The following is a 26,806-nucleotide window of genomic DNA, read 5'->3' as shown; positions in this document are numbered from 1 at the left end:
TCAACCAACCACAACATCCCAAACGCACGCAAAAACGCGATGTATACGTATAAAACATTCCCGTCCCCAGCTTTGCCTTTTTATTTTTCTTAACGACTCTATATACGAACTTAAGTGTACGCGACAGAGTGCTGGAAAGCAACCGCATTCGCTTGGAAACCAAATTGTACATGCGCAACATGTAACGCCACGAAATCAGCATTACTTTTACATGGAACAAAGCCTGGAGGCTATATTCGACCTGGAAACGTTGGTGCGGCGGTTCAGGCTAGTTGTGTACAAGGGAACCTTGCGCAAGTCTATGGGCGTCGTTGGAAACAGAAGTGACAGTGGCTGCTTGGAGCCAAAAAAAAAATATGCAAGAATAAAAATACCCAGCTCTCAAATGAGATTATTCTACGTCACGGTTCGCGGACGAGCTTAGCGCTATATTTCTTGAACAGACGGAAATAACCATGCCCGAGCAAGGTGTTATCAGGGTGCTTAGGGCGATATCGCTGACGTAGAAGCTCGCTTTCTCGAATGAAGGTGCAATAGGGGAGTTTTACTGTTACGTGTAACACTTCACTCCCCCGAGGCACAAGGTGCGAATGCGTGGAGAGCTTTGCACGATACGAAAGACACCCGAATGACACCACGCTCAGCCTTCGATGAGAAGCAAAACAAATTGGGATGCAGGGTGAGAGCCATACGCCTGAACGCGGCATGAAATGTCGAATTTATGACAGGTTTGAGAATGGAAACGCCGAGTTTATGGTGCTTGTAGCAGCACAAGGTGTTCTTGTATTTATCTGATGACTTTCGAAATGCGCAAGGCCCCAATATACAGTTCTCCGCCGCAACTTTGTCGTCAGCGCGGAGCGTGTTTAGAACAACCTACGATTGTTTTTTTTTTTTTTTTTCTTCACTACAAGAGAACAGTGCTTAAATGGTCGGGAATGGGAGAGGAGATTTTACACCGAACGTGCACTATGCTTACACGCAGTGCACATCGTCGATAACACCGTTCCTGCTCCTGGTATACACCAGCAGATATCCAGGCATGACAACACGATACCGGCGGCTAGCCAAACAGCAAAACTGATTGGGCGAGACCGCGCGGACTGCCGAATATTGCAACCTCGTTCATGGTTCGTCACGAGAATGTCGTCGTCGTCGCTATTTCAGTCAAGGACAACGGGGACCTGATCTGGCCTTGGTATGTACATGCTTGTTCCCACCACGCAATATCCAGTCAGACGCTGACCAGCGTGTAGTACAAGGAACAATGTGAGGAAGAACAACAACAAATTCAAAGAAAAGAAAATGTGCAGTGCTCCTGAACACACTTTCGGAATAAGTCCACGCTCGGAGCACTTTTCGGGAGGTGCAGCTCTTGATCTACAGTAGAATCGCTCAGATGGTACCTATGGACCAACCTCGTTTGGTTACTCTTTCTCTGGCTTTCCTTACTCATTGATCGAGCAAGTAACAGTAAAGAAGATGGAGAGAAAGACAGTAAAATGATTTAGTGGGTGTAGCTAATTTTCATCAATGCCTGCTTAAAGGTGACGTCTGCGCATGCGCGTGACAGTTACAAAAGACTGTAAGGCGGCCTTTATGAGGTTGATGATTCGAGTGTAAAACACTGCGATAACGTTCCTTTTATGACTGTCGGGGACAAAAGGATCAATAGAACGTGTGTCTGGCGAATTTTCACTAGAAAGGCGATGTGACCTAATAATCATTTTATTTCTCCAAAGCATATGAGAATTCAAATCATACTTTCACATCCAGAAGTATGGTCTGAAACTTATGGCTTATAAAAAAAAGCTGTGTGCATTGGTAGCCGTTCGCGGTTTCCGGACGCTTTTGTATGCCACGTTAGTAAATACATGGCCATATATTTTATCGCCGAAGAAACCTTTCTTCGATCGGTGCACGGCACAATTTTCAGCTTCGCGTACTGGAAACCATTGTTCATCGAGAGAAAGGGAAATGCGATGAAAAAACAGCTGGATTACGCGGGAATTAGTGGCAGCCTGGCTTCGGTCAGAACGCCGTACACTGCGTGAAATGTAGTACCGCGCAGCATTGCATACAACACACCGGTTTCGCAACGTTGTTACGCGACTTTGAGTCCCAGCAATGCAGTCAAGCGGTTGGATTTGATAAATGAAAAAAAAAAAAAAGCATGCATAGAAACAAAAGCATTTATGAATGAACATCTCACAGCGCCTCATCAGGCTCGTTCACAAGATAAAAGTCACAACCGTGTTACACACTTCAAACAAAAAACAGCCTCAAATATGACGCCACTTGCAAGTATGTCTGTACACAGAGAAGCAGTATAGGCTTGTAGGAAGCCGCACAAACGCTCATCGTCCAACGTGCTTCAACCGCCAGAGGCTACAAGCCAACTCTGAAGCCACTATCTCACAATTCGAACGTAATGTACAAAGCCGGCAGCACTTCGAGACTCCGATAGCAATACCTGACGAGGGTACCGACGTGCTGATGACGCAGCAAAAGCAACACTGCAGCGCCACCGCGGCATCGCAGTCATTTCGCTTCCTTCTTGCTTTTCCCTGGCGCCGTAGAGGTGTCCACTCGAGTCGAATAGCTGCCGCTGTTCTCTTCGCTACTATTAATAGCCTCTTCTTTTTTTTATTCCCATTTCGTGCGTTGCAACGGTCAAGGCGTATAAGGCGCTGTGATCGCTAGTGAATATCAGCTATTCGAGGGCAAACCACAAAATTAATATAACCACAGCAAAAGAAGCTCGCATTTTGGGGCTTAGGAGCGCACCCGCAGGTACATCTCCGCTCCGCGCAGAAAGTAAGCTTCATGGCAATGTAAACCCGTTGCCTCTACAGTTTAGAGACGCGACTTCATGCCTGTACGCTGTCGCATGCTGAAGACATCATTTTGTGTCTCCGTGAGCCAAGGTTAGTCCTGACACTGCGAGCAAGTAAAATTCTTATTAAAGTCAGGAATTAAGTATTCTGTCATTCAGGGTTTCCAGTATATTAACATGACAGTTCGCGCAAAAAAACTAGACTGAACAAAAATGGTGCTTCCCCTGACCAGAGATATCACCGCTTTCAAACGGTGGCGCTGGCATCGATGCATGCGCTGAAATCGAGGCACCCTATGAATGCTAAGACAGAAGGAATCGATAAGATATGCTGGTACCACTCTCTAGCGAGTCACTTCGTCGGAAAAGTTCCTAAACGACGTCATATTTTCGAGGACGCCAAGTCTAGGGTTCATCTCACTGCAAAATAATTTGCTACCAGAACCAAATTTTGTTGAGAACTTGCCCAGACAGCGACCTGCCCAGACTTCCACTCTACTATTGAGCATGATATAAGTCAAACGTTTGCTTTATACCTGATTCAGGACGAAAACAAAAAGAGAAGTTATGTAAGCTCGTCGGGAAGCTTGAGTAAGGATAAACTTCCATTCATTGAATCCACCGCGCAATGTTAACCTGCTGTGCCAGGATTTGTCTATCAACGGGTAAAGCTATAAATTTTACGAACTAAACTGCCAATTATTATCAAGTCCTTAAACTGAACATCCCACGAGTGTACGTGGGTGCGCTCTGCCAGTTCCAGCAGAAATCAAACGGTACAGATGTTTTTTAAGGATGTCATTGCGCCTGCACAGAGCACTAAGTGAAGCCAACGCGTGCAATGTAAGAGGCAATGCCGCCGCGCCCACACTCTGGTTGCACTTCCTGTCTGCTGATAACGTTTCAACGGTGCTGGTGGCATTGCTAAACTATGCATGTTGCTCCACTCGGTTTCAGATGATTTGCTTTGAAGAAAGTTAGCCATGGTCCGGCATGCGAACTTAGGTTACATTGATGAGAAGGAGAGGTGTATTGGCGCTAGCGGCATATGCAAGCACGCGTATGCTGTTATTAAGAACCTGCAAAAAGAATGCACAGCATTCGTCGCGCCGATGCGCGCATTTCCTTCGACTATGCAGTCTCCCGTGCAGGGTGTAAATTCACCTGCAAAACCGAAACCATGCATCCATAAGGCTGCAGCGCTGTTCACTTGCGTAACACGCACCTCTGTCAATATAAAATTAGCGAAAGAAGGAAACATACAGGACAAAGGCGAAGCGATGACATTCACAGCCAGATCATTTGCATTCAACAGGCGACCTCCACCTGCTGCTGGTTGCTCAGCGTTGAACGTTCACAAAGGATATTGCGAACAGGGTGAATGCACCGCGAAGCTATCGTGTACGATCATAGCGTATAGCGTAGCTCAGTGACACATCGGACGCAGATGTCTTAGCTCCACCGCAAGCTGTTTGCTAACTGGCTTCAAACTGGCAGTTCCTTCAAATGCGCATAGCGAGAACCCTCTTGCGAACACCGTGAAGCTTCACCAGCCGCCTTTGTGGCAAGCTCCCCGTTACTTACGTCAGGTGGAGCAAGATACTGACGGTCTTTGCACAGTTGGCTTTGTCTGATAGCGGCAGAAAACCTTCCTACTTTATCTGTGTGCATTTAACACTGCCGCTCGGGGTTTTTACGCGCCTGGAGTAGCTACGTCGAACGAAAGGAGATACACCGCTGACCAAAGATGAGAACAAGATCCGGGGTTATCCCCGATGTCACCATCTGGGCTGGGAGGAAGGTGTAGGGTTGGCGATAGACCACAACGATGACCGGGAGAGCATGGAACAGAGACACAGGCGGGCGAGACACAGCATGACAGCTTTTCCGCGCACGAAACGCAGCGCGGCGGTTGTCGGTGGGTGTCAGTGCGCTGCAGCGGCGGCCGCGGCACCAACACGGATGATAAGAGAACGTAAGAAACTGAACAATGGCACGGGATCAACAGGCAGATTCTGGCAGTGATGATCTCTGGTTGGGCCACGGCTTGCTGTCGGATGCTGATGACGTGTCGCCAGCACTAGACCTCGACTCGGATCCCTGCGCCGTGACCGACGAGATCGACGAACCAATCCCTCCACCTCCTCCCGCTCCGTTGCCGGCTACACCCAAATTCCCTCCACCATTCACTCCCGCACCACCGCCACCATTCAGTCCGATGCCAGCGGTGCTTCCGATACCATTGGGTCCTCCAAAACCAGTAGACGTGCCCCTGACGACCGAGTTGGCACCACCCATGATGTCACTCATAGCGTTGACCCTGTCCCTCGTCGAGTTGAGGTGGTGACCGCTGGCTCCTCTCTCAAGCGTGCTGACGTCACCGATCATGGAGCGCTCCCGGGGCTCGGGACGCTCCCTCTGCTGTTGCTCCATTCTCTCCAATCTCTCCATTCGCTCCTTGTGCTCAGCTCGCTCTCTGTGCTCGGATTTCTCTCGATGATCAGCGCGTTCGCGAGGCTCCGGCCTCTCGGACCGCTCGCGGGGCTCTGGGCGTTCCCGCATCAGCGAGGATGACGAGGTCGTCGTCACCGTCGCGTCACGCGGCGGGGACGACGACGTGAGAGCGCTCACGGTGGTGGTCAACTTGTCTGAAGCAACGAGCGACGACAGCCCCGGCACCGTGGTGATGGGCACCGAGATGCCGATGCCGCCGGAACTCGAGTACGTGTTGCTCGAACCCAAGGCTGAACTGGTGTAGCCGCTGCCAGTAAGTTCGCTCGCCCGGCTGGTGTAACTGCTGGCACCGACACCAGGGGTGTGCACTCCGCTGCTGTAGATGCCCGCCGTGGAGTAGAGGCTACTGTTGGCGCCGGTCAGCGCGCTGCTTGTGAGAGGGCCGCCCATGTGCGAAGGAGTGGAGGAAACGGAGCTGGTCAGGTAGGACGGCGTGCCGCCTGCCAGCGACGAGCCGGTCAGGCCCGCGTGTCCACCGCTTCCCGTGGTTCCCGTTCCGCTGGGGATGGTGGCGCCCAGACTGGGCCGCAGGTCGGTGCCACTGGCGGCCACGAAAGCGGCTGCGAGATCGACAATCACGTTAGGTTAGGGCACCGATAGTGTGCCTGTCTCGTCGGAGTGACGGGAGTCGACATGAGAGAAAGGGAAAGGAGGATCCTCAGTAAAGAATGACAGCAGTTGAACGGGAGCAGCATGTCCCTGGCATTACACTCAAAGGAGGAAAACAAAGGAGGGCCCTGGCCAAGGAGACTGAAGATGATAAGTGCACTGAACTACATGCAGGCCAAAGCAACGTACGTGTAAGGGATGCTAAAATCCAGTGGATGATCTCCATAAATGTTGTTAAGCCACTACCGGTGCCCTAAGTTTTCAAGAAAAAATGGTTCGTAGGCTTACAGCGTATCTGGCAGACAAACCCGTTTTGCGTGGCGAGCTCCTGACACGTCTTCTTTACACTAAAAGCGTCACAATATAAACGACTGCCATACTTTTTTCCCTCTTTCCTTGGAAATTTCTAGATGCAATATACGCGTTCTTGACACTTAAAGTTCATGGGTAAACAAAGCAAATACTTTGGTTTCTCAATTTGAAATACGTGTTTCATTTCGTGTCGCCCGTACCAGTACACGTAAGCACTACATCATTACTAGAAATGCTTCCTCGCAAGCAGATACCTGGCAGGTTAAGGCGTACAAGTCGACTACGCCAAGGTATCGACATGGCAGTGAAGAAGCCTCCAATGAATGCTACTGTCGCAAAGGGAATTGTATACACAGAAATAAACACCGCGACGCAGTCGAATCAACCGTTTTCTTCGGCACGCCAAGAGACCGTTAGGCGCTAAAGTTTGGCACTCATGTACTAAAGATACATCCGGTGATGCAATCATTCGGCCACCAAATGAGTCCTTGGAAACGCATGAAGTTTAATATTGTCAGCCGGTGACGCCGTTGTTTTCTTATGTGCGTGCATGATTATTGAGCTTCGTTGAGTTCTCACCCTGCAGCACTGGGCTCGTACCAAACAGCACCGGAGCCAAGCAAGCAATGAACTGCACACCATTCTCCTATCCTCGGTCAGCACGAAATAGAAGTCGAAAGGGCGGCTGCGTATACGCCAAGGATTCAGTCCCATGCCTAACCAGGATGCTTGTAACATCTTTAGCGCACCTAACTGCGCAGGCAGTAAGTGAATTTGAGAGGAAGGAGAAAATGAAGGGGTTTTGGGAACAGCACTCATGTGTCTATTCCCCACTGCATTGTCGCCCATAACCCTCAAGCCTTTCCCTCCCATGTTCACACCACGGGCTGAGTGGACAACGCCTGGGATATCTGACATGGAAGGCACAGGAGAATAGCTCACCCCTGTTGAGCGGCCAGATATCTAGCAGGTAGGCGAAGACCTCGATGGGGCGTCGCAGGTCGGACACGGGGAACCCTGTCTCCGCATGGCACACGCACACAGGCCCAAAGCACTCGGCCAGAGCACGGGAGCCCATCTTGTTGCGTTCGCTGCGACTGCTCACCAGCTTCAAGTGGTCCAACAGGAACAGAGCCGTGCACTGCGAACGACAAGGAACGTCAGAATCCGCAGGAACGATACCTAATTGCATACCCTCTCACACCGCCGTTGATATGTTACGATGTTACTATATGACTTGCAAAATGTGCTTGTAGCATGGTTAAATTCGACTCGGCGCGATCACAATCCAAATGCAAAGGTGGGGTTCTGTTGTGCTGCGCTAACTTCTGTCGACAGATGAGTCTATCATGCGACAAAGACGCATGAAAGTAATGTATTCTTCTTAGCAGTGATTTAAAATAGGCACGGATGGTCTACCGGGCCACATAAAGAAGCTAGCACTTGAAGCGATAACTTAGAGCGGGGCACAATCTCTCTATTAAAAAAAAGAGATATGTGTCAGGCGATCTCTAATACATCGCATAAAGAAAGGAGCGATGAGAGGAAATTCAAGATGTTTTCGGAATATGCGCACACGCTGGTGGTGACGGTCAGTTTTATGTCGCTTTATAAGAGATAATGAAAAGTTGGCGTCTCATGGGAGCACCGGTTCGCAATGACTGGTATTTGCATTAAATATTCTTTGTATTAAAACCTACTCAACTAATCCTTTTAAGTTCAAGTTTTATAGCTTCTTCGAGCCATCACAGATGCCGGCGGAAGGCCAGTGACTAAAGCAAACATTCAGTGAAACGTCGCCTCGCTGCATCAGCAGTGCCTGGCAACCCGTAGGTGGGTACAAAAACAAAATTTGAGGGCGATTACAAGCTGGTATTCGAAAAATTGGCGCTAGCTGCCGTACGGTGAAAACTACGCGTAGAAAGTGCAGTGGGGTCCCTTAGTCCGTTTCCCTCTTACTACCTCCCCAATCATATTCGGCGGCCTCACCATTGTTCACTACTACTATAATGACGACAAGCACGCTTCGTGTGGGAACCTTCGCAATGACAACTATATCGCCTTGAAAACCATGTCATTTCTCACTTTGTCATTTTGTAAAAGTACCAGACTTATGATTCATGGGGACGGGGTGAGGTAGCTAATGTCATCCCAAAGTGACTCAAGACTATGAGAGACGCCGTGATGGTGGACTCCCGGGAGCCTTGCGCTTCGCCTCCACCGAAATGTGGCCGCCACGGGTGAAATCACACCCGCATCTGCCGGCTCAGCAGAACACGCCCTAACCACTGAGCCACCGCGGAGGGGCAGAAGTAGCAGGTGCCGAGGCAGCTTACGCAATAAGAAAATCTGCTTTCACAGTGTGTTTATTGTTTTGTTTATCGTTCATTGAATACCTGCATCGCCCGTAGGGCTACAGCAGGGGGCTACAAACGTTAAATGTGACTTTACATATTATTTCAATGCATGGTAAAAAGCATCGTTTACCGGAATACACACAGTGCTTGATGGCAAAATGTTCCAACCTCGCATATTTCTAACAAAAAAGAGTAACGCAATATATCACCACAACAAGATTCCCTGACCTTCAAATCGTGGTCCAGTCACTTCAATATATCCTTTTTGTTATGAAAAAATGTTATTCTCATTTCTTCTACGGTCCTTTAACTATTGCCATTTAAGTTCATGTTTGCTTTATGTCATGCTAAGTTTCCGACTGTAATTTCCAAGGACAAATCTGACTGCCCTGTTACGAATTTTTTCTAATTTGCGTATAAGCTCAGCTGTGTGAGGGACCCAATATACACACGCATACTCAAGTATTGGTTGAATATGACTAAGTAGAGCTGGGTTTTTAAGTTACTTGGAAGATGACTGAAACTCCTCCTATACACTGGCGGGTGAGCTCCAATTCTGCAGATACAACTTACCTTCTCAAATGAAAAATAAAAAGGTAATTAACGTATATAGATAATTAGGGAATAAATTGAAGCAGTCTCCTTCTTACTTTTTATTTTTTATTATTTATAGATACTGCGATTAAGTACAGATCGTAGCAGGGTGGGGAAAAAATAAAATACAAGCCTATAAACACAACTTCAAATTCATAACACTTGCAGGCACTTTTCAAATAATACTACACTATTCTGAGTAACAGTCTCGCTGTTAAGTTCGTTCCACTCAGCAATTGTCCTAGGAAAAAAAAGAATATTTAAAGCAGTTATTTAGCGCATTCAAGAGAGTTATTGTCAGATCGTGCCTTTGTCTCGTGTTATAACCTGAGGAGTAAACAAAAGAATTAGAAGTATTATTATTTTAGTGACCTTTTATGAGCGGAAATAAAAACTTTAATCGCCAGACACGATTGTTCTCACTAACTGGGGGTAATCCGCTGCGTTTTCACTGACAGATGCACGGCCGTATGAGTTAAACAAAAACCTAACTACCTTGTGCTGTATTCGCTCTAGTTTATGAATGTTGGTTAATGTGAAAGGGTCCCAGATAATTACGGCATATTCTAAGAGCGGCCGGATGAGGGAATTGTATGCTAATAGACGAACACTGGAGGGGGCAGACTTCAATGAACGCCTCAAAAAAAAAAAAAAGAGTTTGCGCTATAACACCCAATATAGCCCCAGAGCTCGTTATCTCTGTATTAAAACTTCGGACCTTCTAAAAAAAACACACCCGGTATATTCGGAACGCACTTAGTCCCCATTGCGCCAGCAGAAATTCACTCACCCGATTGACCTTGGGCAGACAGTCGAGAATGCTAAACATGAGCTTGGCGTTGCCATCGGGGTCATCGGGGAGGCAAACACTCAGCCCGTCTACCAGCATGTCGAACAGGCCCTTGGTGAACAGCGGCTCGGGAAGCTCGCGGAGATAGTCCTTCAGGAGACCTAAAAAGCATCCACATCGAAAAGGGGAAAGAGAAGAAGAAAGGACAGACAGAAACTGTGATGAATTGCTTAGGCAGGTATCCACACAGCCCTTAGCAATCAGAGCATTGAATAATAATGAATAATGAAGATGAATTATGTGAGCGGACAAGAATCACATTGCCATTATAAATCTAAGTAAATTGATGAGAGCCTTAAAATTTCACTTTTTCGCGCCACGGATTAACATCAGAGCGAGATTAGCGTGTGAACTTAGCACCGTAAATGTTTCCTTTCAACTGCTCGAAGCTGCTTTAATCCGCAGAATGGCAGGTCATCTGGGGCTGAAGGAATTCTCTCAAGCGCAGTATAAGAAAGTACGAGTAGGTGCATTGCTCACAAATGTTTCAAATATGTATATTTCCCCAAAAGCGGAGCATTTTTGAGAGAACAAATAGGGTAAACGTCGTCAATCAGCGTCGACTCAGTATTTCAAGGGATGAAGGTTTTGAGACGATGAAGTCTATCGGTCGCGCCTGGTAATGTTCCTTAGAAATGACAACACTTACAATGGTATTCCAGAAAATGGTTGTTCTCAAAGCTTTTGGTACAAGAATATAATGATATAACGAAATGCTAAGAAACTTAAAAAAGAACTGACAAGGCGGTTCCTACAGCGTAACACGTGATTCAGTTGCAAATATTTGCGATGTTGTGCAGTTTTCTAGTGAAAACCGCGTATTGACAACAATTCTGTTTTTTAAGCGAAACTGGCATTCACTCCCTCCTCCAGTATCTAAATTCATCTAACCCATCGAAATTTATGTCTTGTGAGAGACTTGTTAAACAAACAAAAATCTGAGGACGATGGGATATTGCCTAATGCGAAATTTGACACAGCTATTTAAGTGACTGCGATGTTTAGGCAAATAATTTGAGAGGGGTGCTCTTATGTATGTATGTATGTATGTATGTATGTATGTATGTATGTATGTATGTATGTATGTATGTATGTATGTATGTATGTATGTATGTATGTATGTATGTATGTATGTATGTATGTATGTATGTATGTATGTATGTATGTATGTATGTATGTATGTATGTATGTGTGTATGTATGTATGTACGTGTGTATGTATGTATGTATGTATGTATGTATGTATGTATGTATGTATGTATGTATGTATGTATGTATGTATGTATGTATGTATGTATGTATGTATGTATGTATGTATGTATGTATGTATGTATGTATGTACGTATGTATGTACGTATGTATGTATGTATGTATGTATGTACGTATGTATGTATGTATGTATGTATGTATGTATGTATGTATGTATGTATGTATGTATGTATGTATGTATGTATGTATGTATGTATGTATGTATGTATGTATGTATGTATGTATGTATGTATGTATGTATGCATGCATGCATGTATGTATGTATGTATGTATGTATGTATGTATGTATGTATGTATGTATGTATGTATGTATGTATGTATGTATGTATGTATGTATGTATGTATGTATGTACGTATGTATGTATGTATGTACGTATGTATGTATGTATGTATGTATGTATGAATGTATGTATGTATGTGTGTATGTATGTATGTACGTGTGTATGTATGTATGTATGTATGTATGTATGTATGTATGTATGTATGTATGTATGTATGTATGTATGTATGTATGTATGTATGTATGTATGTATGTATGTATGTATGTATGTATGTATGTATGTATGTATGTATGTATGTATGTATGTATGTATGTATGTATGTATGTATGTATGTATGTATGTGCGGTTACAGAACACTATTTTTCTCACGAGCCAGAAAATTTCTCAGCAGAAGCGAGTGGCGCAGAACTCATGCTGTAAAACCATACGTCCAATTTCCACATCCACAGTGAGGTTCCATTGAACGGCCGTGCCACGTCATTGTCGTAGCGCGCCTTGTGCGCGAATAAGGAGTCGATGTTCTCCTCATAAATTTATTTGAAGCGGTCCTGACTAAGACTTTCCACATACCAACGGAATGCGTGAGAAAAAATGACGAATTATCTTCACAGTACGCCTTTCATAACTTGAGTAGTCGCGGTAACAAATTAAGCTGAGTTCGGATCAGATATGGCAGTAATTGAATTACTGTAATTTGCAATATAATGACTTACTTTAAAATGGTAATTTTGCAACAAAAGTAGCTCTTTTCAAAATTATTTCTTCTAATGTGCCCATTCCTCCCTTGATACCTAAACTATCTACAAGAGGTAGGACACCTCGAAGCAGGAAAGACGAGCGTCCAGCTTGGGCCAGCGTAGAAGATTGCAAGAAAACGGATTAACTATAGAACTGCGCGCCTGAGACATCCGGTGTCCTGTGTAGTAGGGTCACTTAATGCGGGTATTTTGTGTACCTTTTGTGAGCGTTCCCCGAGCAACACGATCGGTAAGACCTCGAGCGGCGGAGCAGATTGCCCACGAAAAAGCCGAAAACTAGCGAGGAGCGCGCACTGGCATTCCCTATGTTGCGACGGTTAAGGGGAAGTGATGCCTGGTTACACTCTCGCCATCAAAGGGGAAGTGGGGGGAGGGGGAGGCACAGAAGTAAAGGCGAGGCCGATTCTAGGTACCGCAGAAGCAATAAATAACCAGATTCAGAAGCTACCCTCCCCACCCTCCCACGCTCGACTACTGTGCCCAAGGATGCAGGATCGAATCCCTGCCTCAGCTGCCGGTTTTCGGTGGAGGCGAAAAGCTAGGCATCCGTGTGCTGTGTGATGTCAGTCCATGTTAAAGAATCCCAGATGGTCGAAGTTTTGGGAGTCCTCCACTATGGCATCTCACATAGCCTGAGTCGCTTTGGGACGTTAAACCCCAAAAACCAAACCAAATCAGTAGCTTCAAACAGTGGAGAAGGCTTCGGCCAGCAAGCTTCGCCGCACCTTGAGCGTAGTGGAAGCGAGGGTGTTCAACCATGCTTTTGTTTTCGTTGTTTTGTTATGGTTGTCTTTTCTTTTCTAACTGTGCATGAAACAAGACGGAGAGAATGACTGTCTGGGTCAGAGTTTTGACGGGAATACTGCATGAACCATTATAACATTTATTTGTTGCTGCCTACAAGTGCTGGCATGCAGCCTTGATCATTTTGCTCTTAGCGCTCGGGGGGGGGGGGGGGGGGGGGGGGACCTTACACTCTTTCTTTACGCTGAGCGTGGCCGAGACACGGCTTTATCGCTTTCTTTAGCACAAGGTGTCCTGAGATGTATCTTAGTTTTAGCACTTGCGTCTGCTTCCTCATGGTTTCCGATTTTTCTGGTTACCTTTGGCGGCTTTATTATAAACGTTTCTTGGACGACTTTAAATTGAGCGCTGACGACTGCGACGCGTTTTCGTACTTCGACAACCGACGAGCACGCTTGCTCACCGCCGTCGTGTTGCTTGATTCTGTTACAGGGGAGAGTCAACCCAGTACCTCACGAGTCATTTCCAGTGCAGCACAATCCTCTTCATTTAATTGTCATCACAACATGATAAGACGAAAGAATTGTGCTTCGGGCGTTTGGAGAGAGTTTGGTGGTTCATTTGTCCTATTTACTTAGTTTTTAAGTGTGAAAACCTTAAAGTATTTCAAGAGCGATTGCGTTACTTTTCGGAAGTAGCTGTAATGCTATGTCATTATTTTGCGGCACCAGTAATTTGCAATTTAATGTAATTACATTCTCAACATTTTCAGGGAGGTAATCGGTAATGTAATTTAATTCCTTTTTGTCAGTAGTTTTGCCAAGTACGGTTCGGATGCGCTTCTTAGAGGTGTTTATATATGACCTAGCACACAAGACGGAAATTGTCATCCGCATCTCTTGGGGGGTGCTCGTACCTCTCAGTGATGGCTTGCTGGACAGCAGAACTCATATAGCCTAAGCATTTTTGCGTCGCCTCTAGACCGACTTTACGAATTTCAGCACGCTTCTAGATCCAGACAGGCAGCGTGCACGAGCACATCCGATCAGCTAGTCTGGGACGCGTGTCGGACATCTCTCTGACATGTGTGGGATATCAAAGGTGACGTAATGGTTTTCGAGGCAGTCAACATGGAGTGTTGCCGCCATTACATTCATGACGTCAATATATTCTCAAAAATCAGCGGGACGTGTAGTATTAGTGTTATGTTGATGATGCCGCAAAAAAAAAAAAATGAAAACACGACGTTAATAGCTTTCGCTGTAAAAAGGCTGCAGTGATGCCGTCACATGAGCCAGACCCAAGCAAGAATGTCATGGCGCGATGCCAAATTTTAGGTCGCAAGTTCGTCCAACCCAGGCCAACATACGCATTCCTTTTCTGAACAACATTTTTTCCTTTTCAGAACAGAGTTTTGCCAACCCAGACCAAAATACGCGTTTCTTTTCTAAACTGCATTTTTTCCTTTTCTAAACAGAGTTTTGCCAACCCAGGCGAAAATACGCATTCCTTTTCTAAACAGCATTTTTTTCCTTTTCTAAACTGAGTTTTGCCAACCCAGACCAAAATACGCATTCCTTTTCTAAACAGCATATTTCTAACCTACACATTATCGACTTCGAGCGCTGAGCAAACGACTATTAATAGTTGACATTGTGAGCATGTCCTGGATGCTCATGAATGCGCATCATGATAACATATATGGCACACATGGCCGCAGGAATGACAGCATTGCAACATGGAAAGCACTTAAGTTAAACACGTAATGGCTACGGCTTATGCGTGTTATCTCTCTCAGATAACTACAAATAGCTACAGCAGGCTCGACGCAAGCTGAACAAACAGTTTTATTACCAAATATTCCGCTAGTTAAATCCGTATTTTATGACCATTGCTTCTTTATAATCACGTAGAATACTGCTACGCTTAAAGAGAATTTTTGCTTATTTAGCGTTATTTTTTATTTCTTATTTTTCCGTGTACTTATTCGCTTCAATCATGATTAACCTGAAGTAACCATCATTATCGCCGATTTACACACTGTATATACATCCTCCTGGGTGTTATCGCTGTTGGTGTTAGCGGCGCCCTCGTAGCTATGAGCTTCAGTATCATATAGGAACGCTGACCTTATTGACCGGTGACCATTTTACTGGTTAGCGCCAACTGAGTCAGTCGGCGAACAAATTTCATATAAAAATTCTACCCACCGTGGTGGTATACTTGTTAGGGCGCTCGACTCGTGCGCCCAAGGATGCGGGATCGAGTCCCAGCCGCGGCGGCGGCTTTTCAATGGAAGGTCAGTGCACGGTAAAGAACCCCAGGTGGCCAAAATTTCCGGAGCCTGAGTCGATTTTGGACATCAAAACTCCATAAAATAAACCAAACCAAAATTTTTAATCTTCTAAGTAATGCCAGCTTTGCCGTGTACAAACAAGTTACACCTGTGCATTATCGATGATTTCAAAAGAAAATCTGTATTAAATAGTTTGAAAGATCCTTTAAAGCACGCAGGAAAAAAACTAATGAAAAGTATGAAAGGACGGTCGAGACTATCAAGATGCTTTAGATGAGGTTGAGGAAAGAAAAGGGAGCAAGGAGCCACTGACTGGTGACTACGTTGATGTCAGGCACGTGTTCGGCGGAGAGGTCCACCTTCCAGTGAGGTCCGCTAGCCGCGCAGCTGCGCTCGATGGCCTCGCGCAGCATACGCTTGCGCACTGCGGACCCGCACAGGCGGTAGATGCCCACGATGTCCAGGCCGCGGTTTTCCACCTGAGTATTGCGAGAATGGGGCACAATCCACGATAATCATCTGCTTTATAATCATGTAGAATACTGCTACGCTTAAAGAGAATTTTTGCTTATTTAGCAAACTCATTCTCGAGTTTGCTTTTTTTTTTCTCTTGGTCGCCTAGTAAAAAAGAAGCGAGCGAGTTAAAGTAATGGCAGGGTGCTTAACCAGATCGTGATCTGGTTCGCTGTCCTACATAGGCGACGAAAACACGAAGGCACAAAGGTGAAAGATACTACGCGCATAAGCTCGTGCAAGGAACTACGCCGCACTCTTAGAGACGTTCTGATTCAACGTTTTTATCTCTATGTCCATGCATTATTCGCCCCATATAAAACAGAAGCAGCTTGCGAACAATCACAGGCGACGCTTTCAAAGACTGGGAACCGGCCAGAACCAAAATTAGCCGACCGGGCTCATGACCGGTAAAATTTTCATTTCGTTTTTCAGAGGCCCATAGGATGTTCCGTACCTACCATTAGTTCAACAGAGAGCATATGACATTGGCGCTGGCACATTTCCTGTGAGCTTAATACATTCACGCCCTGTACAAACACTATGAACCACGGAAGCTTTTCAGTGGCGGCTTCCGATCTAACTTAAAATACTTTTAACGGTTTTTTTCTTCATTTTTTTTTTTTTTTGCCGCTAGAGATTGTCCGCACTAGAAGTTGTGACACTTCATTTTTCTTCGCTGCCTACATTGCGCAGTGCTTTACCTGTTGGACGCATCTCTGCACGATGAGCGGCACGGTGCCCTTTTCCCGGGCAACCAGCGCGTCCAGGGGTGCGCCGAACACGCCACCGCCGCTGTAGTTTGGCGTCCGCTGGAAGGTGTGGCGCGGGTCGCGGTAGCGCATCTTGAGGTACAGGGCGCCGCGTGGTTCCAGGCGCAGCGCGAGGCTGTGCGCGGGCGCTTCGCGCAGCGCCGACAACAGGTGTACGGTGCCCTTGTAGCAGAGCTTGTGGCGAGACTGTGGGTCCCAGCTGTAGAGCAGGAACGACACTGTCGTGTTGTCCACCAGGTCCAGCTCGAACACCTGCCATACATGAGGAACAAGATGTGCGTGTGTGTTGCCACAGTCACTTCTGTACGCAGCCTTTTGCTGTCATTGCCAGTTGATCACGTCTCCAGCTATGTATGTATATAACATGGGTGTTTTCCATCAATGTATACATATCACCTAGGTGTTAAAGCACTGTTGAACCGAATAAGAAATTATATTTCAGCTTAATACAGAAGCTTAGTACGAGTGAAAGTAGAGGTAACTGACGCACTGAGTTAGCGGGGACCTTCCGAGTCTTCTGCATGCACTGTATTTGTAAAGATTATACCACGTGGTAGTGCCATCCGAGATGATTATACCTCGCCTCAGCTGCCGACGACGACTGAATCGGGCGGCTATCGTCGTTATTGCAACTTTAGTTAACGCCCGCTTCATCTCGCCATTGCGTTGCGATGAAGCCTAAAACTCTTCTCCTCACTAATCTCTAGTTTTGCCTTCTCCTGTGGAAGTCGTGACAGCTCTGTTCCAGTAAATTTACCTCTACAAATTGCTCCTCTTACTTCCTGGCGTTCGTGAACTCGTTTTTTCTGTTCTTGGAGCCCACCCATAAAGTCATAAACTACGCCACAGATTCCAAAACCTCCCACCACATTTTGGCTACTGCTACTCGGAGGAGAAAAATCAGTAGCCTTGAAAGAGAAATCCTCTTTGCCAGGTTGGCTGGCTTGGCTTACTGCTGCCTCGCTACGAAAAATGTTGCCACTTGCCACTTTCATGATAGCACTACATGTGTACAGCCGAAGGAATGCATCCACTTTAACAAAAACATGCGATTACATTTGAAATCTGCAGTGCTTTCTTGAATTCTTTACAATTGAAGGGTTAACCTCAAACGTAGCTTGGATCAGGGCCACTGCCGGCCCGGGCTGCTGATTTACTAAATGGGCTTTCTCGAAACATTTGCAGTTGGAGGGTTAATTCTTAAAAACGGTGCCGGTCCGGGCGGTCTATTTACGATCTGAGCTTTCCCGAAATCTGCATTTGAAGCTTTATACCTTAGTATGTCCGTAAACCAGGGCCGCTGCCCTTCCAACCTGTCAATTTGCGAGATGAGCAGTCTCGAAATCTGCATTACCAAGATATTTTGTTGGGCGAGTTGGTACTTATTCATTATTAATATAAACAGCGCGAACACGAAGACAAGGGACAAGAAACAAGAAAGCCACAGCGCATGTACTGTGGCTTTCTTGTTTCTTGTCCCTTGTCTTCATGTTCGCGCTGTTTATATTAATAATGATCGAAATCTGCAGTTTGAAGGTTAGTTCTTAGCATGACCTTGAACTAGGAACGCTGCCGGTTTGGACGGTCTATTTACGAGATGACCGATGTCGAAATCTTTGCAGTCAAAGTTTTATTTCTTGCATGCCCTAAACCAGGGCGGGTGCCGTTCCGGACTATCAATTTACAAGATTAGCCAGCTATAAATCTGCAGTCGGAGGGTTAGTCCCAAGAATGACCTTGAACCAGGGCCACTGCCGGTTCGGGCTGTCGATTTACGAGACGAGCGTTCTCGAAATATTTTGCAGCTGAAGAGTCATTCCTTAGCATGACCTTAAAACTAGGGCCGCTGCAGGTCTGGACTGTCAATTTACGTGATGAGCCATCTGTAAACCTTTGTAGTTGGATGGTTAGTCCTTAGCATGGCCTTGAACTCGGAAGGCTGCCGGTCTGGGCAGTCTATTTACGTGATGACCTGTCTTTATATTTTTGCAGTTGAAGGATTATTACTTAGCATGGCCTTAAGCCAAGGCCACAGTTGTTTCGGACTTTCAGTTTTCGAGATGATCCATCTCGAGATTACAGTTGGAGGGTTAGTCCCTAGCATGACTTTGAACCAGGGCCGCTGCTGGTCCGGGATGTCGATCTACAAGATGGATGTTCTCAATCTTTGCAGTTGGAGAGTTAGCCTTCAGCATGACCTTGAACCAGGGCCGCTGCCGGTCCGGGCTGCCAATTTACAAGATGGGCTTTCTCGAAATACTTTGCAGCTGAAGAGTTTTTCCTTAGCTTTGCCTTAGACTAGGACCGCTGCCGGTCTGGATTGTCAATTTACGTGATGAGCCATCTGTAAACCTTTGCAGTTGTAGGGTTAGTCCTTTGCATCATCTTTAACTCGGAACGCTGCCGGTCCGGGCTGTCTATTTAGGAGCTGAGCTATTTAGAAATATTTACAGTTGAGGAGTTATTCGATTCGAGTCAGCCTACGAGATGAGCTGTAGCCTTGAAACAGGACCACTTCGGTGCGCGCTCTTAATTTACGAGCTGAGCTCATTATTAGTGCCGGGGCATTGTAACCGAGGCAGAATTGGTCCAGAGTCCTGGCGGGGAGGGTGCAAAGTCAGTATGTTGACGAGAATCTTTTATTTTTTAATAATTTTATGTTAGCTGAGAAAATTATCATTGCCATCTGCCTGCCTTAGATACATTGCCATTTACCTGCCATCTATTGCCTTAGGGCTACAAAAGAAACCTAAATGGTTTTCGCAGGCTCGACCAGGTGGAGAGAAATTCGCCGTGACTCGCGGTCAAGTGCATATCACGCTCTCTACAAGAGAGGCAACTGTAGCAATACAAGTAAGAGCACTCACTTCGATTCAAGATCTTTCTACGAAGCCTGCGCTTAAAACTCCGCTGGTCTGATTGACCCAAAGTCGGAGTTAAGCTGTTGAGGTAATGATCAGCTGTCGACTGTTGAGCTCTAAGATGATGGATGAAGCGAACAGTGTCCAAAAGCTCGAGAAACGCGCACACCACTTTTCCCCTCAACTGGGTTAAGGTATTCCTCATACCTTAACCTTACCTTCCTTGGACTGCCAGAAGATCAAATCAGTCGATATTGTCGACCATAAACCCTGACTGCTCATTGGAGGGTCAAATTCTAAAGTTAAAACTCAGCTACTTTGGTCATCTGATGAGAAGAGAGGAGTCGCTGGAGAAAGATTTGATGTTGGGAAAGGTTGACGGTCGCCGGAGAAGGGGTAGGCAGCGAACGCGATGGTTAGATGGCATCCTCGAGGCACTGCAGATGAAGTTATGTGATGTTAGGAAGATAGTGAGAGACCGGAAAGCGTGGCGTGAAATGGTCCATAGGGTCACGAAGAGTCGGACACGACTGAACGACTGAACTGAACTGAACTGATTCCTCATACAGCAAAACAAGGATATGGCTACAAACGTGTTGCTGAACATTCAGTTGTGTAGCATTCGTCAAAGATGTGGGGCACAAGATGTTTGCTTCTGAATGTGACTGCTTAGCTGTTATGCAGTTTCAGTACTCCTAATCTCTTGGAGGTGAGCGGAACATTCCTTTAACGTTTCTCAAAATTAGGTCTTCTACGTATGCTGCAGTTGTCCCACTACATGGTCTAAAATCTAATTTGGGTTTTTCACAGCGTTGACAAAGGCTGAATGTGTGTAAAAACGTCCTGTGACATTTACTTTTCTTGTGCATGTGCCTATTCTGCGCTGGGAAACTATGTCCAAAAACAGACCACGCATCAAGTCCGGGGAATTCGGTCTGCGTTGATGGCAGGATGAGACGCTGTGCTCACCTCATCCCAGTCGAAGGAGTGGTCCCCGGAGCGGACGACGGTGCGTGCTTTGTGGGCCCGGTCTGTTTCGATGACGCAGTACAGGTCCCGGGGTCCGTGTCCCCTGAGTCCTCTGGCGCCCAGCAGGTGGAGCCACAGCAGCCCGCTGAAGGCCCCCGCCAGCACCGACTCGCTCTCCTGTGGGCCCGCCGAGGAGGTGAGGGAGAGGGCGCGCTGCTGTGCAACGCGCGTGGTGGACACCCTCTCGTCAACAGAGCTGTGCTCAAGGTACTTAAATGCCTAGCACTTAGTTTCGCGATTCAGCTCCTATAGCCGTAAAGTGTACAAATCAACGGCAAGATGAGACCATGCCGGCATCTATTGTTTAATTGTTGAGCCGTCACTGTCTTTGTTTCTTATCTGTGTGGAATATAAAAGGTGTTAGGCTGTAGATACATTGCAGGCCTTCTTTGCACATTAATAATTTCTAGATCACCATGATCTGCTCTACAGACGGCACAAAGCCCAAGTTTCTGTTCTGCTGCAGGGCTATGTTCACGACGGGGCATCCTTCGGGCTTTCTAGAACGCATCGTAAGCTTCGCCTCACACTGTTCAATTTTCTTTGAAAGGATTGTGAAGAAATCCGCAGAAACATACGGTGCTAAAGAATCTGCGCGACTCTCTAGGTTTCGTCACAACCATCATGACTAGATACAGGCTTATTCCACAAAATAAGACACTACCCTCGACTGAAGGGTAACAATTCTGGCTAGCTGCTTAGTTACGATACACGAAAGCCACGAGATACCTAAGCCAGTACCAACAGAAAAAAACTAAATTAAAGGCATCACGCGATCTCAAGAATAAAGCCAAAACAATTAAACCAAAAATCCAGAGGATAAAAAAGAAAGACAAACAAAAGAGAACAAGGATTAAGAACTAGAAGAATTTAGGCAGAGAAATTTCGTTTCCAGGAGCCTGATCGAAGGCGAGCTAATCCTGGTCTGACCCCTCCCATGGACTATGAAAGCTTCGTGGATTTCACCTTACCCTCCGTTCTCCAAGTAACCAATACCGCCAAACGTTAGGTAATTTCAGTTTTCCTCTCAACTGGTCTATCTTCCGCCATCAGATACTCCTACATTCCTTTCTGTTACTCCAGAAAACATGTAGTTCTTGTTTCGTTCAGTTCAAGTTCATTTAACCTTCTAAACACAAGACAAAACATTATTAACTTGTGCTCGCCTTCTCTTCGGCGTAATCCCACTCGGTCTACGGACAAAAATTCATTAACAATGTCGGCAGCGACCCATAAGAGAGAGAGAGAGAGAGACAGCGCTCACCTTCTCGGGCCTGTACTTGAGGAACTCTCTGGGGTTGAGACACAGGGCTCTGTCCTCTGCGCGCACGTAGTCAAGGCTGAGGGCGTGCGGAAGCCGCAGCGGTCGCGGAAACAGCAGCGACGACGAGCGGCCCATGGGGCGCAGGCTGCCACCCCCTGAGCCTAGGTCGAGGCTACTCGATCCCCACGCCGGAAGACCCGACGCGTACAGACTGCTGCGCTGCTGCTGAAGCTGAAGCTGTTGCTGCTCCTGAGAGGATCCATTTAAGGAACGCTTTTTGCTAGGCCCAGTACTTCACCAGTTCAAAGTATCACGCAAAACTGTATCATTCTGACAAATAGAACTGGAGATACACATGATTCAAGTGAGATTAGCTGACACGACAATTTCGAAAAAAAAAAAAAGAGCTGACAAAGAATTGTGCATATAAAATGCTAACCGAATACAAGCTTCTTTCCCATATGTGTCATAATGATTGAAAGAATAGGAAAACAAAGACGTCACCACGCCCGTAACGTTAACATTAAACATAAGGGAAGAAAAATATAAATATCATGCTTGCGCCGTAATCAACATCAGGAACTGATAGCGTTGAGAAGACTGAACGACTTTTCGACTTCGAAAGAACCTCCACCTGCCTTCGTCCACAGTGAAGGAATGACTACGACAGACGTGCTACAGGTGGTTAACGAATATTTACTGACGTGTCTGGGCTTTCTTCCCCATTTGTGCATTGCCGTTTGCCTAAGGCTATTCTGGACGGAGTTAAGGAGATATGTCGACGGCCACGACCTCCGCCAAATAAACAACCTTCACACTTGACGAGCCTTCTCAAGGAAAGGGAAGCGAAAACGAAAGTGTCGCCTTTCTGACCGACGCGAACTGATACACAAGAAAATAATTAGTAGAGCTGGAATAAAAGGCTGAGCAAATGAACCAGAGAAGGTTGTTATGGCTTTCATGCAACCATATCGTCATGCATTCTGTCGCGAAACCACTTCAAGGTTGTGTATTCCTCGTTCCGCGTCATAACCTCCTCTTTCCACACTTTGTCCCTCTGGGTTTTTTCACTCAGGCCACTGGGCCGCCCACCCAATGTTTCTCCCTCTCTCTCTCCTCTCGCGTCACATGAACCAACGCTTCTTCAACACTCTACTGCTGCCTGAACGCAAAGAGATGGTTTCCTCCTCTCCGCGTTGCCTGTTACCATCGTGACAGGTGGCAGCTATGTTATTGCATTCATTAATTATCATCTCACAGCAGACGCTCTATAGATCTACCTTTAAATGCAGGCTTGCGGTACAAGTCCAGCTCTCTAGGCCCAGCATTATCGGCTCGTACGGTGTCTATACCCTCCAGCACAACAGGAACTATCCCGGCGCGAGGCCGTCCATTGGCGCAAAATACAAACAGGAACCTTTCCAAACCCCCGGCTATATAGCAAAATTTTCCCAAGTCATATTGCACCTAGCTGCAAACACTGCTCACAACTGGCCACATTCATTCACATGGTGTGGACATGTACACGACACAACGCCGACAATTAAGCTACAGTGGATGCGTGGGAGTCCCTCCTGCGTACCACCGAGCTCGCCCAACAGCGCCAGCTCATTTTGCGCGCATTGGAGGCCGCAGAGTCCCAAGGCATCCCTGCTGACCTTCTCTAAGCAGTGCAACCAGTCTTTCGGCTGGTTCCCCTTCTTTGGGAGCAAATAAAGAGCTTGTCATTATCATAATTTCCTTTTAACTGAGGCACCTGTGGCATAATATGTCCATGTAGATTGGAATGACCAAAACTGTAGACGCCTGGCAACAATTCAGCTTCTGAAGTATACATTGTCTCACCATGAGTAATTAAGACTTGCACAAAAAAAACAATGATTTGTGGATTTAAATAATCATGAAGTACCTGTAGAAAGTTTTAAAAGTGAAATCCTTTTTAGTGCAACACATAAGGGGGACAAGGCGCGAGGAAGAATTCCATTTTGAAAGTATGAACCAAACTAGCCCTGAAACAAATGTTGCTGAACTACCTGTGGAATGGTGTTAGGGTGCAGTTATGCAATACGTGGAAACCTTAGGTTGAAATCTGTTCATCAGAATTTGTCCAAACTTTCAGGCTACGAAAAGGCGCGTGCGTGTGTAGGTGAGGGACAAAGGGGGCAATTGAATACAGTTGTGTCATTCGGCGAAAAGAAAACAGCAGGTCACAGAATCTACATTTGTTGCTGCTTTCGTGTTTTTGGGTAAAGTCTTTTCGTTTGTATAGTTGTTTATGCGTTCCACTGAGGAAGTCATCAGCAGTCTTCCTTCCCGCGAAAAGCCTGCTGCGACTGGATGTTTACCCCTTTTCCCAACTCGCAACTCGCCACAAAATTACCTGATTGACCGAGATGTTAATGACATCGCCAGCTCACGTGGCCTGGACGCTGATTAGCAGCGGGTGTTTGCAAAGTCACGAGATCCCGTCAGCTTTTTTTTTTTAATTAATCATTGTTTCTTAACACCCGTTGGCCTTTCAGCGAAATCTAGACAAATGCTACGCCATTAAAATCGCGAACCACTGTCCACCCTTCCTCAAACAATTGCCCTTTCTTCACCTCGCATTCTTTGGCACTTGGGCCGCACCGCAGTAAAGAGCGTATTGATATCGGTCTTTATAATAGTTAAAATTAGCGGGTAATAGATGAAAACTTGAATACCTGTAGAAATTTTTTTTTTGTCGGCTTTAAATCAGTTTATTACGCCCTTCCTCCCCCCAGCCTGGAGGAATTACTGGTGCGGTCCTTGCTGACCGGCGTCCGATTGCATGAAAAACTTCAAAAACTTCTGCCTTACTTCGGAAGCTTTGAGGAGCTTGGATAGCGGTGCAATACCTGCGGCCTTCCTGCCACTACAACTCCGATCTAGCGCAGCCTTAACAAACGGCATCGGAAGACGTCATCTCAAGTTGGGTTCGCTGGCCGGTCCGCGTGCCCTAACTAGTCGTCCCCGTTCGCCCATACAATCTTTGCGGGCAGCAGTGTATTCGAGTAGGTTTTGATTAATACCACCATACACTATTAATGACAACTCGATTTACAGCTGAGAAAAAACATTTCCTACAGGTATTCAAGTTTTCATCTAGTATCCGCTAATGTTAACTATTATAAAGACCGATATCAATACGCTCTTTACTGCGGTGCGGCCCAAGTTCCAAAGAATGCGAGGTGGAGAAATGACAAGCTAGACAGACGAGGTCTCATTTTTGGGCTTCCTGTTTGATTCGTGCAATTCGTTGTTTGCACGACGACGACGCTCAGAACCGGCGGTGGGTGCTATCGAACGCAACATCGACGCAATTGAGTAAATGTGGTCACGATTCGGTTATTGGTGATCTTTTTGTTACTATTCTAAAGATCTGTCATTAGAAAGCTCTACTGGCCTTTCGAAAGGGCGACAGTATATTGCTCTTTGAATTAAACTGTGTGGGGCTTTAGATCAAATCGGTAGCACAGGCCCTCTACATCTGTTCGTAACACTCCCAAGAACAGGTGTCTCGACATCTTCGTGTACCCAACAACAACGGCTTTAAGTACATTCAGGTTGAGCATAGGGTGACCTATTGAAGTCTGAAAATTTCGTCTCGTCAGTGTCGGTGTGCTCAGCAGCGTACCTGTCTGAGAGAATCGAGCAGGCTCTCGGCGCTGTGGGCGACCCGGGGCAGCGGCCGGCGCAGTGAAGACGTTCCCGATGACATCTGTGGGTGCTGTTGGTGGTGCAGCAGCGAGGATCCGCCCGCCGCCCTTCCCAGGCCGGTAGAAGAGGAAGCTGAGGAGAGACGCCCCACACGCTCGTAGAGTGCCGACGTGGATGGCGCGCGGCGCATCCAGGCCCGGTACTCGGACGAAGAAAACACGCCCGGCAGCGTGCCCCCGCCTCCAGTCATCAGGGGACCAGCCAGCGGGCCACCACTCGCCGACACTGCGCCGATGTGGGGCACAAACGTCGTCACATCATCACCTCCGTCGTGATTAATTGTTTTCAAGTCGTAGTTGTTGCTGTAGTGGTAATATTATAGCAGTATAGTAGCTATTGTTCGACAGCCACCATGATCATCATAAGCAAAACTGAGTCTAGTGGAGGACAAGGCTCCTCCTGGTACCGCTATGTACAGTACTTCTTTTAGTTTTGCCCGGCATCCGCTGCTGCACCTCATCCCCGCATACTTCCCGACTTCATTATTTCATTAGCATGATCCCTAATCGCCCTTCCATGATATGTCAAGAATGCGGTAGAGAGCCTTTTTTTTTCTGATCTGCCTATCTCACACTCTCCTTCCATCGTCCTTGCTGTGTCAGTGCCCCCTTGGAAACCACTCTGCTTCCTAAAGTGACCATCTTTTCTATCTGCGTTATATGATAGCACACGCTTCATTGAAACAGACTGTTTATTTGCGGAGAGCTCTTAATAAAGTAAAAATTCGAGTGTTCTAAAAACGTTCCGCTAAGAAATTTACGGTTTTTTGAAGATTAAAAGTCTACTGTATCATTATTGTTCGCAAAATACAGTTACAAAATACAAAATACAGTAGTTATAGTTAATAACCCTAGTGAAAAAAGCCGTATGAGTCACAATAACCTCATACAGATTTCTCATACTAAACTCATACAAATGTCATACAACCTCATATAATTCTCATAGGATGAATGAGATTTGTAGGAGATGATATGAGATTTGTACGAGTTTAATATGAGAATTTGTATAAGGTTATTGTGACTCATAGGGGTTTTTTACACTAGGGAGAGCTTGTATTACTAATACAACATGTTTATTGATATTAAGAGGCGGGATTCTTAAGCTTAAGATTATGACGCGATAGCATTAAAGGACCCTGCGCTCACTTGGTGTTCTCTGGCGCGCCGTTTCGTGGACATTGAATAGTGCTTTTTAAGCTAGTCGAACATA

General features: G+C 46.3%; 1 protein-coding gene across 1 annotated transcript in view; it reads right to left on the bottom strand.

Annotated features, from left to right (window-relative positions):
- Positions 1-4,243: 4,243 nt before the first annotated feature.
- Positions 4,244-26,806, bottom strand: part of LOC146180579 (rho GTPase-activating protein 100F-like) — a 32,460-nt gene continuing 9,897 nt past the window's right edge. The window contains exons 8-15 of the mRNA XM_084577806.1: positions 25,515-25,822; positions 21,860-22,108; positions 20,536-20,712; positions 16,637-16,957; positions 15,733-15,898; positions 10,013-10,173; positions 7,214-7,412; positions 4,244-5,910 (exon numbers count right to left, since the gene is read on the bottom strand). Coding sequence (XP_084433932.1) covers positions 4,838-5,910; positions 7,214-7,412; positions 10,013-10,173; positions 15,733-15,898; positions 16,637-16,957; positions 20,536-20,712; positions 21,860-22,108; positions 25,515-25,822 — 2,654 coding nt within the window. The 3' untranslated portion in view covers positions 4,244-4,837. The remainder of the gene's footprint in view (positions 5,911-7,213; positions 7,413-10,012; positions 10,174-15,732; positions 15,899-16,636; positions 16,958-20,535; positions 20,713-21,859; positions 22,109-25,514; positions 25,823-26,806) is intronic.

Source organism: Amblyomma maculatum, chromosome 8 (genome assembly GCF_055883805.1).
Source record: "Amblyomma maculatum isolate TAMU_Amacu chromosome 8, ASM5588380v1, whole genome shotgun sequence".
Taxonomy (NCBI): domain Eukaryota; kingdom Metazoa; phylum Arthropoda; class Arachnida; order Ixodida; family Ixodidae; genus Amblyomma; species Amblyomma maculatum.
This window is presented reverse-complemented; position numbering and strand designations above follow the sequence as displayed.